The sequence below is a fragment of the Prionailurus viverrinus genome, chromosome E1, assembly GCF_022837055.1.
Source record: "Prionailurus viverrinus isolate Anna chromosome E1, UM_Priviv_1.0, whole genome shotgun sequence".
Taxonomy (NCBI): domain Eukaryota; kingdom Metazoa; phylum Chordata; class Mammalia; order Carnivora; family Felidae; genus Prionailurus; species Prionailurus viverrinus.
This window is the reverse complement of record NC_062574.1, coordinates 15611271-15630213: the sequence shown is the minus strand read 5'-3', so window position 1 is coordinate 15630213 and position 18943 is coordinate 15611271. Positions and strand designations below refer to the sequence as shown.

Genomic DNA, 18943 nt, shown 5'->3' with positions numbered 1-18943 from the left:
CATCCTGCCGTCTGGCCTCACTGGGATGTTTCCACAGGGCTGGGGAAGCAGTGGGAGCTGCTCGTAGGAGAACTGCGTAGGTTGTGCTCTTGTCACTCCAGAATAAGCAACAAAGGCTTGAAGTAGAAAAGAGAGTTCAAGAAATCTGTTTCCTCGGCTTTTAAAGCAGAGAATCGGGCAAAATAATGCCTAAAGCTGTGTGGTGATTAACCTTTTTTGAGTCATAGATCCCCTTGAGAGCCCGATGAGACTGTAGACTCTCTTGCCAAAAAAAACCCCCAAAAAACAAAAAAATCACATAAACCCCCCCACTATTTTGAGTACAATTTCAAGGGGTTCTGCAAAGCCCTTTCTCCCTTTTGTCAGAGAGTCTTAAGGCTGGGGAAGAGACTCAGGTGGGGACTGATTTTGTACATGTTACATTCTTGTAGCTCTGACTCAGAAATCTGCAAGGGAGGAAAACCTTAGACCATTCACAAGCTCCCAGATGACAGAGACCCAGCACGGTATTGTGGAAAGAGCGTGGGCCTGGATGCCAGACAGACCTGGATTTGAGTCAGAGCTCCGCACTCACTAGCCTGGGACCTCAAGCGTGGTACTTGACCTGTTCGAGTTTGTTTTGTCCTCTCTACAGTGAAGTCAGTACTGTTCCCCTCACAAGATTAGTGGCGAGGGTGAATCGAGGTGACGTGTTGGCATTTGGCACAAGTGGGCAGGAACTGTGCCTGCTGCCCCCCGCCAGTGGTCTTGTTCCGGACTCTTAAGCGGTTGTGTGGCCCGATCAGTGTTCCCAGCTTTTCGCTGGGCCTGGCATGGGGTCTGCCGTCTCCTCTCCCCAGCCTCCCACCTGCCCGAGGTAAGTTCTGGCGGCACCTGCCCCCACCAAAAGCCAAACAGCGGTGGGAGGACTGCAGAGCCGGCACCTGGTGAGGGGGCAGGAAGCAGGATATTCCCAGAGCCATCTCCTCGGCAGGCTGGGCGAAGCTGTCCTTCTGTGCATTAGGTGGCTTTCTCCAGTTTTGTTTATGTGCAAGAAAGAAGTTAATAGAACTTTTACTCTTGGGGATGTAGTGATTTTCTCTTGGAGATTTCCCCACGTCAACACTTCCTCCAGATCGTAGATGAGAGGGCCCCATTCCCCCTCATACCTCAGCGTGCGTTTCCTGTAAATAAGGGCACCGTCTACCTAACCACAGTATACCTGGGAGCATCAGAAGTTAACTTGATCATGGGGCGCCTGGGTGGTACAGTCGGTTAAGCGTCCGACTTCAGCCAGGTCACGATCTCGCGGTCCGGGAGTTCGAGCCCCGCGTCGGGCTCTGGGCTGATGGCTCAGAGCCTGGAGCCTGTTTCCGATACTGTGTCTCCCTCTCTCTCTGCCCCTCCCCCGTTCATGCTCTGTCTCTCTCTGTCCCAAAAATAAATAAACGTTGAAAAAAAAAAAAATTAAAAAAAAAAAAGAAGTTAACTTGATCCGCCATTACCATTTAACTCACGGACCCCATTCCTCTTTACCAGTTGTCCCGATCAGGTCTTTTCTGGACCCAGAGTCCGTGCCAGGATCACAGGATGCATTTATTTGTCACGTCTCTTTGGTCCCTTCCATCCAGAAAAATAACTCATTCTTTCTTTATCTTTCGTGACCTTGAAATTTTTGAAGAAGCACAGGCCAGTTTGTGGAATGTCCCTCAGTCTGCGTTCGACTGTCTCCTCATGATTTATGATTTATGCAGAAATAGTGCCGGGCTCTTCTCAGTAATTCATGTCGGGAGGCACACTGTCAGTTTGCCCTACAGCTTGTGGTGTTCACTTTTATCACTTCAGATGGAGTCCGCCAGGTTTCTCTATTTATTAATAAGTCATTAATAATTAAAAAGTGTCAGGAGAAACGTTGAAACCATATAAATGGTCTTTTTCTCATCTTTCACCTCCCCCTGATACTTGTCTGAATCATTTATTACCAAGATCGTTGCCAAATGGTGATTTTTCTAATACTGCCATTTCTTCTACATTTATGAGTTGGCATTATATTTTAAGAAAAAGCTTTCTCTTTTCCCCATTTATTGTATCAGCACCTACTCGTCGATTCCAATTTTATTCAATGGGTTATAGCCGTTATTACCTTTTTTTAAAGCTTATGTTGGAATAAATTTAAACCTACATAAAAACTTCAAAAGTAGTGCAGATTTCCTGTATTCCCTTCTCCCCAAGTTCTCCTAATGTTAACATCTTACGTAACCATAGAACAGTTCTCAAAACCAGCAAGTTAACACTGGTACAGTACTCTTTCCTAAACTCAGACTTTATTTGGGCTTCACCAGTTTTTCCACTGATGTCCTTTTTCTCTTGCAGGATCCATCGTTATTTTAATGCTCAAATTGTCCCTGATTTGGCCATTGGAACCCCCCTTTGAGCTGGTTTTTCGTGCTTTTTGCATATTCCTATCATTTCTGGGGCACTTCTTTTCTGGCACAACAAAATATACCAGGCCCATCTTGTACTTTCCTACCCCAGCCCTGGAGTCATCTGTTTTTCCAGGATCCCTTGTTTCTTTGGTGGGGAATGATATTTAGAAACTAAGTTCCGGGCATCAAGTATGTTCATTACTCCTCGGATGTCATGCTTCTAGGTCCTCGCAGCTGAGAGAGCTGAGAAATATATGTATGTATATACATACATGTTTAAACACATGCATCGGTATCTGTTTTTATACCAGCCTATATTAGAACCTGTGAATCTATGCTGGTAACTCTAATTCTGCTCTGACACCACAGGGTTTATCTTAGTCTCCCCCTTTCCTCGTCTGTAACTACTTTCTGCAGCAGTGAGAAACTTGGCCACCCCCCCAGATCTTCCATGTATTTACTGATTTGCTCCATTTACCTGTGTGTAATCCATCTCCCAGTTGTGCTCAAGCCACACCTGGGCTTCCCAACCCCACTGGCCACACCAGAGCCAAATCCTTGGCCCCGTCCTAAGGGCAGGAGAGGGAGGGGGTGCAGATCAGTTTGGGTACCCTCGATTTAACAAGTCCTGTAACTACCTGGGGATCTGAAGCCGCTTTGCCCATGCTCACCTCCTTGCCAGCTTTGACTGACTGCCGCCTGCCTCTCCCCGTGCCGTCACCACTCTGCCTTCCAGTTAGAATATTGTTGCTAGGGATGCCGACTGCAGATCCACCGGAAGAAACTGCCCTGCTCATCCTTTACTAATACTGCTCTGCATTGGTCTTTTCTTCCTGGGTCATTTCATTGATCAGCAGAACCCCCAGCAGTAGTTCGTGTGGGCCCCTGACATTCTCATGCATCTTGCTCAGAAAGCTCAAGCTACAGGGAAGGGGGTAAAAGATACCATCCACGTCTGTGACGTGTTCCTTTAAGCCGGAGAGCAAGTGAATCACAGCAATAAGCACAATTCCATCTCTCTGTGTAGCGCTTTAGTGTTGCAAAGTCAGAGCACAGTAGAGTAGATAGAGCTGGGCTTGGGAGTCAGGCATCCCCAGGTTCAGAGTCTGGCTCCGACAAATTCCGTGACCCAGGGCAAGTTACAGTCTTTTTCTCAGCCTCAATTTTGTCATTTATGAAGTGGAGATAATAATGCCTTCTCTTCAGGGCTGTTGGGAGGATTACAGGAGATTGAATTTCTGATGCATCCAGCACAATGCCTACTTTATAGGCTCATGGCCTCTTGGGAGTCAGTGGTACCCGCTGTGAAGACATGAAGCTGGCAGCACTTTGCTGTGGGAATGCAGAGGAGCTTGTAAATCAAACCGTAGGTCGGGCTTTTCCAATTTGGGACTTCCACCTTAGGCACGTCCCCTCCTCCTTACATCCTCCCTTCCACACATCATAATCTGTGCTCACTTCTGACTCCATGCCTTTATTCTCACCTGAGTCTGCTGCGAAATTTTCTCTCTAGCTGCCTCTAGTTTCCTTTGTCTGAAACAAATTGTTCCTCTTGTCTGTACTACAAGATTAGCATGTAGTTGCTGTCTTGAAATCTAAATATCATGAGCATGAGGGTCCTATCCCCCCAAATAAGATCAAAGCTTCTAATAGGCAGATGTGTGTCTTAACCCCCACACCCAGCAACACCTTAATCAGAACCTGGCCCTTGATAAACTCTTACTTGATTGTACTTGCTTTATGGTGTAAAAGACGTCTCCTTGTGATTCCAATCAGCAGGTCGGTATGCTACAACATTCCTTTCTCTGGTAACCCTGCCAGAAGGTCTCACCAAAACTCAGGCTAGTGTTTGGCACCTGGAAGAAATGACAACCTTTGCTTTTTTTTCTTTAGTTGCACTCACTTATGTCTCATATGCATGGCAAACACAGCCCAGAGCCTTGCACATACTAAATGCTCAGCTGGAAATCGATGGACTGAACCATCTATGCTGTGACATGTCAGTTACTCGTTTTCCAGTGTCTCGTGTGGCTTAGAAGCACGCAGGCGCAGAGAGTGGAGATTGAAGGGAGGGAAGCTTATTCTAATGGATTATGTCTCACCTACACAGAGAGCAGTGTCAGAAGTGACTTGGGAGATGGCCTGCAAAGTATGGGTGGTCTTTTAGAGGTTTTTTTTTTTTTTAAGTGGAAATTTTCTTTATGCTCTATGAGTTTAATTAGTTTATAATCTTATTGATCTCGTTGGCTCGGAAATATGAGGCATTTGAGTAGGTATTCTGACTTCAGCTGCTAGCGGAATTGGATAAGTGGTTAAAGTAAAAAGCACTTTGGAGCTCTGGCCCCTCTTTTGGTCAGCAGTAGAGATTTGGAGGTTAGAATCTCTCCTAAGAAGACTCAAGTGGAACCCTTTGCTTTCCTATTACATGCTCCCCTCTACTGCACCAGCCCCTGCCCCGTCTCCACTCTCCTACCCTTCCATTCCCATCCTTCAGGAACAAAGCATGGGGGCTGATCAGCTGCATACGTATTGGGCACCAACATAACTGAAAGATTAACCTCACACGTAAACGTGACGGGTGGGCCTGGGGAGAGCAGAGGTCCCAGAAACATTATCCGTCCTCTCAAGGAGCATATGATAACATATGAATTGCCGACGATTCTCCTCTGTAGCAAGCACCTTTCACCTTTGTACCAACTTCAGCTTATTAGAAGTGACTGGCTAGAATGCTCTCTCAACACAGATTCTGAAATTACACCAAAGACCAATGAAAAAGAGCCATTCTTGAGAGCATTGCCGGCTGTGGGCCCAGGATGGCAGAAGGTCGTCATGTTTCTTGAACATTTGACATCCTTACACTGTATGGTAAAGTGTTAAAAAAAAAAAAAAAAGAAATGATAATACAGTGTCAGTGTGTTGCAGATGACAGAAGTTGAAACTGAGACAGAGGAATGGTGTGAGTAGGGGTTGTCTGGGTGAGCCCTGAGTTGAGCCTGAGAGAGGTGGCAGGAGAGCATCTTGGCCAGGGGAGGCATCCAGGCAAAGGTTCAGAGTCAGGGATAGAGATGGAACAGGGGGAAGTAAAGGGGAGTCTGGCTAGAGTGGAGGGTCACTGAGGAAGAGAAGTGAGAGATTCAATGGAAAAGGTGGGGCAGGAAGAGGTGGTGAGGAATGGGGGTGGTGGCACCGCAGCTTTCGAGGTTAACTAACAAGGTCCTCCCCTGCTTGCTAACCATCCTCACAAAGACCCAGCCTAGGCCTGAAGTTCTTTGAGGGCAGAGTGGCTACATCTGGATGTAATAAACTTTCAATAACAAAAACTCCTGAGTAAAATGTCAGTTTTCTCCTCTGCTGTGTGTGGTTCTTATCTTTTTCTTCCTGTTATATAAATACATTTTGAAAGCACAACCTGGGTGGCTCAGTCGGTTAAGCGTCCCAACTTCAGCTCAGGTCATGATCTCACGGTTTGTGGGTTCAAGCCCTGTGTCGGGCTCTGTGCCGACAGCTCAGAGCCTGGAGCTTGCTTCAGATTGTGTGCCTCCTTCTCTCTCTGCCCCAACCCACTCGCATTCTGTCTCTGTCTCTCTCAAAAATAAACAAACATTAAAAAAAAAAAGCACAGCTGGATTCTTGTAGCCTTGGACAGCAACCTAGAAAGATGTAAAATGTCAAGGGGTGGAGGGACCCTTCCCATTTTTCATACAGCACGACTGTGCAGGAAGCAGTGAGTAGAGCCCCACTGGATCGTAGCTACGATGACTCAACACGACGGAGCAAACTCAGTGATGTTTGAATGGGGAGTGGGGGGACAGCTGCAACCATGCTCACCATCGTGACCTGCTACAAGCCTGGGGCTGCCCTACCCTCCCCTCTCCCAAGAGCTTTTACACCTTTGATTCTGTAAGTTTTAAGGAGAAACTGCATTAAAAACATCAAGAAAGCCTTAGAATATTTCTTTACACTTTCTCCTTGTTTTGGCATCTACCTCGTGGGCATATTTAGGTTAATGATACCAAATGTTTCCTGACATCATAACTTTTTTGTGTTTTCAGAGGCAGTAAGGTAGAGGGGTTAAAAACATGAGGTTTGAGCCAGGCTGTTTGGTTTTGAATCCTGGCTCCCCCCACCCCTCTTGCTGTATGACCTTGGACAAGGTCCTTAACTTTTCTGCACCTTGCTTTTTGAAAATGAGGACAGTTAATAATACGTACTTCATAAGGTTATTGTGCAAATTAAGTGAAATGCAATGAAATAACACTTATAAACTGCCGACATGGTGTGTGCCTGATACATCATAAGCGTTCAGACAGTGGTCTCTATCATTATTTCATTTGGGGAAAGGCGAAATGATACTTACATGGTAGCGGATTCTAGGCTCAGCTCTGCCACTAAATTATGTGACAAACTTTATAGACCTTAATTTTTTCATCTCTTAGAGAGTCCAGTAATACCTTACCTCTCTCACAGAGGCTTGGGGTCAAATGTGATCATGAAATGCCTTGAAAAGTATAAAGCAGGGGCTTCCTGGGTGGCTCAGTCAGTTGAGCGTCCGACTTCAGCTCAGGTCACGATCTCATGGTTTATGGATTCGAGCTCCGCATCAGGCTCTGTGAGGAGAGCTCAGAGCTTCAGATTCTGTGTCTCCCTCTCTCTCTGCCCCTCCCATGCTTGCTCTCTGTGTCTCTCTCAAAAATCATTAAACATTAGTTAAAAAAAAAAAAAAAGTATAAAGCAGCACACAAATGCCAGTTATTCTTGCTGCTGTTACTATAAGAGGGCTGGTGCGATAAAAATGGGTCCAATTTTATTTATTTTATTTATTTATTTATTTTTTAAGTTTATTTTTGACAGAGAGATAGAGTACAAGCATGAGCTAGAGAGAGGCAGAGAGGGAGACACAGAATCCGAAGCAGGCTCCAGGCTCCCAACTGTCAGCACAGAGCCTGACGCGGGGCTCAAACCCACAAACCGCGAGATCATGACCTGGGCCGAAGTCGGACACTTAACCGACTGAGCCACCCAGGCGCCCCTGGGTCCAATTTTAAATGTAAAAAGCATTAGGAATGATTTACTCATGGCAGTTAAGCACATTTGCTTTATCTTTCTTGAAATAACATGGCAGGTTTTCTTCCTTCTAGAAACCTTGGAGAGCTGATAGATCGGTTCGTGGCCGATTTCAAAGCCCAGGGGCCACCTAAGCCCAACACTGATGAAGGGGGTGCTGTGCTCCCCAGCTGTGCTGACCTCTTTGTCTACTACAAGAAGTGCATGGTGCAGTGCTCTCAACTCAGTACTGGGGAGCCGATGATCGCTCTGACCACCATTTTCCAGAAGTACCTCCGAGAATATGCCTGGAAAATCCTCTCTGGCAATCTGCCCAAGTGAGTGCTATTCTTTCTGGTCCCAGTGGTGAAGTAAGATTCTGAATATACCTAAATATGGGAATCTGAGGAAATCTACTCCGAAATAGTTTACTGAACTGCTAAGAGCCTCAATGAGGAAAATACCCTTACTGAGTTCCCAAGGGCCTGAGACTATTTCCTGTCTAATGGGATTCCACAGCTGATCAAGACTGTTAGAGGAAATGCCCACCGTGGTCGCCAGCATAGGTGAGATCTTCCCACAGTGGACTCAAGGGAGTCAGTTCCATTATGTATATCTTTAATTGACATGGTTTCAACAATAGGTTGTTGGCAAAAAAAAAAAAAAACAAAACAAAAAACGGTAAGGCGCTGGTAGCAATAATTTTTAAATAGCATGGGCAATTTCATTCAATGATTGCATACCCTGGGGTGATAAGCACATGGGAGGCACTAATCTGCTTTTCCCTCGAGCTGAGTACATTCCAAAGTCTCTCTTATGGTATCTGTGTCTTGCTATACTGGATAGAGTCTAGTGTTTAAAGATCTGGTAGGATTTGGGGGAAGGGGGTTGCGTAGCACAGCCCCTAATTATAGTGACTTCACTGTATGCATTCTGGGACATTAGAATATTGTTATATTGCTTACTAATGGAAATTAATGGTGTTTGACTAGAGCTTAAAGATTTTTGGTTCCATAGCAATTTCAATTATAATAATGCGATCTAAAGTGATGCTTTGGAACTTAGTATTTATAAATCATCCCCAGGGCCAAATTCAATAATTCTGGAATTAGTTGCTGTTGTTTTCACTAAAATGTATTGTATATGGGAGTTTTATGTTATTTGGAGGAAAGAAAATAAAATCCTTATGCTGTAGCCAGAGATTAGAAGTAAAAGATATATATCACCGAGAATTTCTTTGACCATGGTAACATTTTTTTAATTTTTAATAATTTTTATTCTGATCGTCAGAATGATATAAATTTATCATAGTTTAGAAAACACAGAAAAGCACAAAGACAGAAATAAAAGTCAGCTGTCATCTCACCACCCGGAGAAGACAAATTCAAATTTTTGGTATATGTTTTTCTGTTGTTTACTTATGTATGTAACGTGCGTGATTTTGTGCTCTTGCTCCATCAACAGTGCTGGGACTATACAGCCTGTAGTTTTATACCCTGCAGCTTTCACCTAACATCATCCTGTGAGCATTTTCCCACGTGTCCCAGCAGGAAACAGTGTACTCAGCTAGGGTGTTGTTACCAAAGCAGCTATTCACAGAAATGGGGGCACGGTGAAAGGCACCAGCAGAGGATTCTGAAGCATCCAAATACCGGGAGGGGGTGGGTAATTGTTAACTACTTTAAAACTCCCTTGAGGGCCTGGGTGGCTCAGTCGGTTGAGCGTCTGGCTTCGGCTCGGGTCATGATCTCACAGTCTGTGGGTTCGAGCCCCGCGTCGGGCTCTGTGCTGACAGCTCAGAGCCTGGAGCCTGCTTCGGATTCTGTGTCTCCCTCTCTCTCTGCCCCTCCCCCACTCATGTTCTGTCTCTCTCTGTCTCAGAAATAAATAAACATTAAAAAAAAATTTTTTTTTAATAAAAAAATTAAAAAACGCCCTTGAGAGCCAGGGCTGTGGACGAAGGGCTGCCCCACAGAAGAGGGCCACGGTGGGGGCCAGCACCACACTTAAGCAGAGGGAGCAGGAGGCCTTATTAGTACTCAGCCTTCTCTCCCCTCTACCTCTCAAGCCTGGGTGATAGGTCTGTAGAGGTCAGTCTCCTGAGCCATAGAGGAGGGAAGAGAAGAGCAATGAATGGATCTGGGAGGCCACCAGACACCGTCCAACACTAGCACATCGTCATCAAAACACTTCACGATGTCGTGATAATCCAGCATACAGAAGAACCTCACCTCACTTCCGAACTTCTAATTGATCATTTAGGTTGGTTTCACTACTTTAGTATTTTAAGTAACACTCAGAAAAGCATCCTTGAACAGCAGTGGAACCACCGGGTCAAACAGTGTGAACCTTTTTTTTAAGCTCCTGAAATACGCCTCCCGAAGTTTTTACAACTCAGTACTCTGGACCCATAGTGCAAGAGAGGGCCAGTGTCCTCACAACCCTTGCAAGTGCTGGAAATTAAGATATTTTCAAATCTTTGATTCCCAGTAAGACTTGGCAGTTTTAGGGTTACCTTTTTTAACATTTTATTTTTACGGTAAATGTCATTGAGTTCTGCCTTTTAAAAAATTTAGAATCTCACAGTTGAAATAGCAGAAGGTTTTATAACTGTATTTTTATATTTTGTGGACACATGATTCGATCAGTAGGAAGGTGTGAGATAGTCGGGCTTTGGGCAGGAGCCATGCTTTAACATTCACTTTGGTACCCCTCCACAAGCACAGCGTACACATTCCTGTGCAGAAGTTTCCTAACTGAGAGGGGCAATTGGAGAACCAGCTTTTGTGCTACAGAACTCTTGAACTTTCCAGATCAGGAGATTCTAAGCTAAGCAGAGAAGTCACTCAGCCGCCTTCTCTGTGAGTATGAGAGTCATCTTCGTTCATGTGACTGATTATTGGCTTGCTGTTGGAATCGTCTCTTCCTACTTCTGATGGTCAGAGAATTTAAACAGATGATAGTCAAGGTAAGGTCAGTAGGAAAAGGACTCAGTGTACGTAGGTTTGTTTGGGCCATGTCCAGCCTTTCCTTCCCCCTTTTCTTTGTCTTAAGATGTGCAGTTACCAGTTCAGGAAGCAAATAAGAAGTCCCAGCCTGACCGGTTCCTGTTCCTTTTCCTCAGAACCACAAGCAGCAGTGGAGGGCTGACCATCAGCAGCCTCCTCAAGGAAAAGGAAGGCTCAGAAGTGGCCAAGTTCACTCTAGAGGAGCTCTGCCTCATCTGCAGCATCCTGAGCACAGCAGAGTACTGTCTGGCCACCACCCAGCAGGTGAGCTGCCCACCACCTCCTTTTCCTGACCCATCTGGGCCTCCTAACTCAGTGGCTGAAACTGTGGGCCCTAACAAGCTGTGTACAACCTTGGGCAGCCACGTAAAGGTTGGTCACAGAGGAAAATTTGCAGTCCAGCCAGAAGACGGCCCAGGCAGCCATCTTACAGAAGAGCCTTGTTAAAAGGAGACTGGGCAAGAAAGTATGACTGCTCTCCCCCAGAGTGGTTTAAGTTCCTCAGAGGGCATGCCTTCTTGAAAGTAGGTCAGTAGCACTGTCTCCCGTAGGAGAAAAGTAGCAACAAACTTAACAGTGCTAGGACCCGGCCTTTGGTGGTGATGAGTCACAGCCAGTGATCCCATGCTCAGAAGTGTTACTGGGCTAAGCAAAATCCTTTGGGCTTTCATGTGTCTCCTGAAATGCACACAGCATTCTCAGCCTGCCTAAACAAACAGCCATTGTTTGGACGCTGACGTTCAGGAACTATGAAGCAGGAAAGGGTGATGCCTCTCCTGGAGCTCCCCATTAGCAGAAGGAAGACCCAGAAGAATTTTCCATTCAGCCGTAGATGTGGGATTAGAAGTTCCTTTTCACATTTGGTCTGGAATTCACCTAAGGCCAAGAGAAGGAAAATAATTGGAGAAGGTTCTGCTCTTCCCCCGCTTTTGGGCTTATTATTTACACATGTCTGGATCATAGGAAGGTAGTCATAAATTATGGTTCAGACGGTACAGCTTGGAATGCCTGTGAGCCAGAGCAAGACTACAGGAGGCCAGAATAAGAAGCGTTCCCCCCAAAACTTCACAGTTGAGGGTAAGCCAACCAGAGGCAATAGCATGCTCTGTTTGGGGATGTGGTCACATCGGGTTATAAAGGTGATGATCTGTAATGGTTTGGCCTCAGAGCCAGAGACGGCAATCCCGTTAGCCCCCAAGAACCCCTAGGGCAGGACAGCAATATTGATGAAGACCTCCAAGGCAGAGAGGTCCCAGAGTTCTGTGGTGAAGAAACACCATTTAACTGTTTTGCATGTGTGCAGAAAAGGAAGGCATACACACATGTGAATAGAATTTTTTTTAAGATTATTTATTTTGAGAGAGAGAAAGAGCGTGTGCGTGCCTTGAGTGCAGAGCCCAACACGAGGCTCGAACCCACGAACTGTGAGATCATGACCTGAGCCAAAATCGAGTCAGATGCTTAACTGACTGAGCCACCCAGGTGCCCCCAAAATAGAGTATTTTAAAAGTAAAATAACCATGGTACCAAAGGGGGAAAAATACAAAGTTAATGACTCTTGGGGCGCCTGGGTGGCTCATTCAATTAAAGGATCCGACTCTTGATTTCGGCTCAGGTCATGATTTCACAGTTCATGGGATCAAGCCCCACATTGGGCTCTGTGCTGACAGCATGAGTCTGCTTAGGATTCTCTCTTTCTCACTCTCCCTGCCCCTCCTCTGCTCACGAGCTCTCTTTCTGTCTCTCAAAATTAATTAATTAATTAAAAAAAATTTTTTTAGCCTTTATTCACTCTTGAGAGAGACAAGGCATGAGCAGGGGAGGGACAGACAGGAGGACACAGAATCCAAAGCAGCCTCCAGGCTCTGAGCTGTCAGCACAGAGCCCAATGCAGGGCTCAAACCCACGAACTGTGAGAGCATGACCTGAGCCGAAGTCAGAAGCTCAACCAACTGAGCCACCCAGGCGCCCCAATAAATAAATATTAAAAAAAAATAACTCTTAATCTCATCACCTGATAATAATCATATTAGCAATTTGGAGTATTTTCTTTCAGTCCTTTTTCATGAACATAGTTTGGTATGCTACAGTCATTTTTTTTCTTTCTGAGAGGCAGTTTAGTTAGTTTGTTTATTTTGAGAGAGAGAGAATGTGGGGGGGGGGGGCAGGGGAAGAGAGAGAGAGAAGGAGATAAAGAATCTCAAGCAGGCTCCACACTGTCAGCGCAGAGGGACACGGACCCTAAGATCATGACCTGAGCCAAAATCAAGAGTCAGATGCTTTACCACCACAATTTTGTATGCTATAATCTTAATTTACTTCACTCTTACCCCTTTGCTGTTTTTATTGACATCACAGCATTAGCATTTCTCCTGTTGCTATGGTATCTTCATTACCAACAATATTATAGTTCTATAATATTTCATTAAGGGACAATACCATAAATGATTTAACAGGATCCTGCATAATTATCTGTGCTGTTTCAGGTTTTGCTTCTGTAAGTAAATTCTACAAAGAATATCTAATATGCTTTGCATTATTTTTCTAGAACAGATTCTTTTTTTTTTTTTTTAATGTGTATTTATTTATTTTGAGAGAGAGAGAACACACAAACAGGGGAGGGGCAGAGAGATTGCTACAGCGAATCCCAAGCAGGCTCCACACTGTCAGTGCAGAGCCCAACACAGGGCTCGATCCCTCAAACCAGAGATCATGACCAAAGCAAAAATCAAGAGTCAGTTGCTTAACCAACTTGAGCCATCCAGACACCCATATTCTTAAAGGTTCTAGAAGTACTAGTGGACCAAAGACCATTTTGACGACTCATGATAGATGTAGCCAATTTTTTTTGTTATTTATAAAAAATTATTTTTATTGATTATAAAAGTCAGTACATTCTTAGCACCTATATTGTGATCTCTAAATACTATTTTCCCCTAAAAGAAACCAGAGATTCCGGCAGAAATGAGTAATTCCAGGTCTGGGACACAAAATGTACAAGATGAGCCTGGAGCATCGTGTTGTACAAAAAGCAAGAAAAAGATCAGAGACTGTGAGAGTCCTTTCAAAAGGATTTAGGAGCCATAATGGGCTTATTGTACAGAAAGATGTGTGCAAGTCCTAACTACCAGTACCTGTGAATGTGACCCTATTTGGAAATAGGGTCTTTGAAGCTATAATTAAGTAAGGATCTGAAGAAGAGATTATTTTGCATTTAGGAACCCTAAATCCAATGACTGGCATCCTTAGAAAGGAGAGGAAGGTCTAACAAAGACACAGGCAAGAAAGCCACATGAAGACAGAGGCAGAGATTGGGGAGATACGTCTACAAGCCAAGGAACACCAAGGATTTCCAGCAACCAGAAGATAGAAAAGAGGCATGGGATAGTTTCTCCCTCAGAACCTCCGGAAGGAACCTGCTCTGCCAACACCTTGACTTTGGACTTGCGGCCTCTGGAACTGAGAGAATAAATGTCTGTTCTGAGCCACCAGGTTTGTAGTAATTTGTTCAAGCAGCCCTAAGAAACTAATGCAGGAGCCTGCCTGAATACACTCTGCTGGTCAAAGGTGGGTTGTAGAAGCATCAATGAGAAGTTAACGGCAGTGCATTGAAAACATCAGATGTGTTTAAATCCATGTGGTTACGATGATTTGTTTTGTTTTGTTTTGTTTTAAGTTTACTTACCACCTTCGAACACACTAAGGAACCACTGGTGTGAATTGAAAACTGGTACAGAGAAAGTTCTTATCCTGTCTTTCCTATTTAACTTAGACTTCAGGATAATGAAATCATTGACAATGGGAGGTATCTCTTTATAGCAGAAGTCTAGCTAATAAGTGAAGAAGAAATGAATTAGAATGTCATTCTTTTATACCTCCTAATGAAATAATGGATCTAGGCATTGACTGTCAATGGCTGCTGACATCACAAAAACAGAGACAAGCGAACATCGTGTATCTGCTGATAGAAATACACAACACCATCATGAAGTAGTTTTCTAAAAAAGAAGAGAAGGAAAAAAAGAACCTGAATCTGATTAAGCTTCTACATGAAACTACAATTCAAAGAAAATACAAGGAACAAGGAACATGTTAATTAATACCCTGTGGCTACAATCAACAAAATCCAAACTGTGGGAAAACTACAGAGCAGACAATCCAGTTTCCTTAGAAAAAAATGGCAGGAAGAAGGCAAGAAGAAATGGAAGGAGATACCTTAGAGACAGGAATCCAAGTGGTGCAGGGCGCCTGGTTAAGTGTCTGACTCGAGTTTAGTTCAGGTCATGATCTCACGGTTTGTTAGTACAAGCCCTGCATCAGGCTCTGCGCTGACAGTGCAGAGCCTGCTTGGGCTTCTCTCTCTCCCTCTCTCTCTGGCCCTCCCTCCCTCACATACATTCCCTCTCTCTCTCTCTCCACCCCCCCTCCAGTCTCTCAAAATAGATAAACTTAAAAAAAAAAAAAGATCTAAGTAGTGAAGAATTCAAAAATAAAACTTGGAAAACAATGCCAATAATGTCTCACTATTGGCTCATTAATTGTAACCCTTTTACACTTAACGCCTGCATAGAGTGTTGCTTTCACTCATCCAAGAGATCTTTATGAAGCGCTTACTATGTACCAGGCATGGTATTTGGTGTTAATTAACAGAAGTGAACAAAGTAGATGGTTTCTTACCGTAAGGGAACTTAGAACTAACAGAGAAACCAAGATGATAATAATAAGCCACAATGTAACTTCAGTCTTGTGGTGAGTACTAGTTAGGGAGTTGCTTACTCAAGTAGCTGCTCAAGGAAGGCCTCTCTGAGGGGAGCTGGCATTGAAGCTGACACCAAGGGTTGGGAGGGGGACTGCCAGGGGAGGAGTGAGGAAGGGTTGGGAGGTGGGGGTGGCAAAGCAAGGAGCCTGGTTAGGAGGGGTGAGCAAGGCTGTTTCAGGGAGAGGAAGCGGAAAGTGTGAAGTGTAAAGGCCCTGAGGGGGAGAGACTTGGTGCGTTCCAGAACCTTAAGCCATCAGAGTAAGTGAGGCCAAGCAGGCAAGGGGAAAGCCAGAAGTGGGCCGGAGAGCCAGAGAGGACCCAAATCACAGTTAGAAAGTTTAGATTGTATTTTCAGCGTAACAGAAAAAGGCCGCTGAAGAGTTTAAGCGTTGTAAGCCTGCGCTGTCATTTGCTCCACTGACCCCTTATAAACATGTGAACTGTTTCCAGCTTGTCACTAACATAAGCAAGACCACCAGAGTGTATGCTTTAAGAAAAGAGGATCTTGGGGTGCCTGGGTGGCTCAGTCAGTTACGTGTCCAGCGGCTCAGGTCATGATTTCCCGGTTCGTGAGTTTGAGCCCTATGTCAGGCTCTATGCTGACAGCTCAGAGCCTGGAGCCCGCTTCAGATTCTGTGTCTCCCTCCCTCTCTGTCCTTCCCCTGCTCGCACTCTGTCTCTCTCTAATATAAGTAAACATTTAAAAAAAAAAAAAAAAGGAAAGAAAAGAAAAGAGGATCTTACCTGTTTTGTTCACTGAGTAACTCACTCTGTTACAGAGCCTGGCACAAAGCAGGTTTTCTGTAAGTTTTGGTTGAATTAACGAACGCTGCAAAGAATACTCGCGTATCTCTCTATATCATTCTCGTTATTCATTGAAATATATCTCTAGGTGTGAAATTGCTGTTTTAAAGAGTGTGTGTATTTAAATCTCTGCTTTTTAAATAAATTGCATTCCGGAAAGTTACACTAATGTACACACCCCTAAGAGCATTTTTAAGTTTAAGACAAAACACTCATTATTAGAGTTTGTGTACTCAATAGCTTTGGGAGTGCTAGATGAGTCAGTTCCCAGGATGCTTGGAGATGTTTACAATTCCCGGTCAGTTGTCTTCTTCTTTGAGGCGGTTGGGAGCATGGCCAGTGTTTGGCTGTAGGCTGATGAGGGCAGCCTGTGCTTTTTTTGTTGTTGTTTACCTGCGTATCCCCCCCGCACCTTCGCATAGTGGGTGGCCCATAGCAGTGCTCTCAGTGAATACTTTCACTGATTTTACTGCCACTTACCACCAGAGGCTTCCAGTGCTGGTGAGCAAGCCTGCAGTTCATGGAGCAGGGAGGAGCCTAAAAACCGGGGTCTTTTTAAAATTAATGAAGTGAATTGTCAGTGTGTCATAAGAAACGAGTGCAGCCCAGTGCTAAAGGGCACAGGTTCTAGAGGAAGTTTGACTCGTGGCCCTACCTCGTACTGTCTTGGGAAGGTCACACCTCCACTTTCTCTTCTGTAAAATGAGATAATAATAGAATCTTCCTCCTCGGGTTGTGAGGATTAAATGAGTCAGTACATGAAAAGTGCCTGGAATTGTACTGAATCATCAAACTCGGTACATGTTAAGTATTCTTATTTATAGCACTCCTTTGGATAATCGTTAAGCATGTTTTTCTCTCTTATTGTTAATAGCTAGAAGAAAAACTCAAAGAAAAAGTTGATGTGAGTCTGACTGAACGAATCAATCTGACCGGAGAAATGGATACATTCAGCACGTATGTACCTTGCACATATTTGCTTAAGGCCTGCCCTTTACCCCTCACAAAGCAGAATGTCTCGGGCTGTCGGCCTTACCACTACAGAACTTCAGAGGTCCCCCAGGCCTCCTGTTGAATCAGGATGATTCTCCAGTAGCCACTAAGAAAAAGCATTAGAAGTTGGTGCCTCCCACGCTGCCTCCTCACGAGCAGTCATTTTTAGCATACGGGGCCTTTACTGTTGCACTACTGACAATAACAAAAAGAGAAGTCCTCCCTTGGCCATCCTTGTAGGAAGGTCAAGTCCAGGGCCTCCTGTCTGCCCCCCGCCTGCCCCAAATCCACAAAGGGCAGCCCTATCTGCAGTGTCTTCCAACAGGAAATGTGAGCATCTTGACTTTAGCTGGGGGTGGGGGTGGGGTGGAGGCTGTCTGTCCAAGAGGTTCAAACTGGAAAGCCTTCTCAAAGTAGTCCTTTTGCCAGTACGGTCTGCAGTTCATTTGTTGTGGTCAGTAAATAAGACCGGGGCAGGCCAGGCTTCAGCCTGCACATCAAGCACTTACCAAGGAAAAGTCAAGATTCTCCTCCTAAGTTATTTCCTCTCCTTTTCTCAACTTTTTTTTTTTTTTTTCAAGTTCTGATTTAAACATTTGGGGCAAATAGAGGGATTCTGGATGGAGTGATCAGGGGGACTAGCCATGGAATTTTGTGATCTGACTCAGCGGGCACACACCCAAATAGAGGCCAGGACACGGAGCAAGAATGAAGAGCTGAAAGGTTCCTCCTTGTCATCCGTTCCCTTTTGAAATCAAGCTCGAGTTCTTCTGAAGAAATGATGAATCTAACTTTGAGACAAGTCCCTAAAAGATTTGGCAGGGGCCGTGTTGGTAATTGAGAAAGTTAGTCTTTTAAAGTCATGACCACAGTGATGTGTTTGACTTGCAGTGTCATCTCTAGCAGCATCCAGTTGTTGGTTCAAGATCTCGATGCTGCCTGCGACCCTGCCCTCACTGCCATGAGCAAGGTAAGGTTTGGGGAAGTGCCTCTTCTAGCCCTCCAAGAGGGACCCCCGGTGGTTCCTGCCAGCCCTTGCCCGTAGCTCCTTGAGGTTCTTCACTGCTTCAAGTATCAGCAGGGAGGAGGATGGAAGTCCTCTAGGAAATCAGTTTATCTTGTACTTTAGGTCAGTTGCTTGTTCTCTGAGAATGAGACAGGGAGCGGGTGTGTTTGGTAAGTCCAAAGGAGATGTCTTTGTTTAGCATCTGATACATGCTGAAAACGTTCATGTGGTCTCAGCAGAATGGGTGGTTTTGTTAGTGCTTATGGCAGGAACTTCTGGCTCTTTCTCAGCTCTGGTATCAGTACAGGATTATTTGGTCAGCTTGTGGACATTGGTTTTCTAATGTCATGGTGGCCCATCAGTCAGCCGTGGGCCCTCAGTTCCCTCCTTTAGCACGTGCTGCCTCATGTTACCATTTGCCTTTTACTTGTCTGTGTCTTTTCTTCCTAAAAGGATGTAAATTCCTGAAGTGCCTGGACATATAGGATCTAGAAGAGTCTCTTGTTTGTTGATTAGTTAAGTTGTAAATGGGCAGTTCTTTGTTGATTTTTAACCCAAATAACATGATGCCGTCCACTCTAGAATTTCTAGAGCAGGGGTCAGCAAACTATAGCCTATAGTCTAAATCTTACCCATTGCCTGTTTTTGTAAATAAAGTTTTATGGGAACACAGCCATGCCCATTCACATATATATTATCTGTGGGTTCTTTTGTGTTATAGTGGCAGAAGCAAGTAATGAATTAGTAAATAAGTAATGAGACTATACAGCTCAAAAAGCCTAAAATACTTCCTGTCTGGCCCTTTACAGAAAATGTTTGCCAATGCCTGTTCTCGAGTTATCAAACTCTTATAGCATTCTTAAACTCTGAAGAAAGAACTTCTCTGGAGCCTTCTGGCCAGTAGTAGAGTACAGTGGAAAAAACA

The 18943-nt window shown here is 44.7% G+C and overlaps 1 protein-coding gene across 2 annotated transcripts in view; it reads left to right on the top strand.

Moving 5' to 3' along the window:
* VPS53 (VPS53 subunit of GARP complex) overlaps nucleotides 1–18943 on the top strand; it is a 156883-nt gene that overhangs the window by 89481 nt on the left and 48459 nt on the right. For both annotated transcript variants that reach the window (XR_007146837.1, XM_047832644.1), the window contains exons 14-17: nucleotides 7544–7786; nucleotides 10573–10720; nucleotides 16894–16976; nucleotides 17904–17982. Coding sequence is in view for 1 of the 2 variants with exons in the window: in XM_047832644.1 (XP_047688600.1) it covers nucleotides 7544–7786; nucleotides 10573–10720; nucleotides 16894–16976; nucleotides 17904–17982 (553 nt within the window). In the remaining variant the exon portion in view is untranslated. The remainder of the gene's footprint in view (nucleotides 1–7543; nucleotides 7787–10572; nucleotides 10721–16893; nucleotides 16977–17903; nucleotides 17983–18943) is intronic.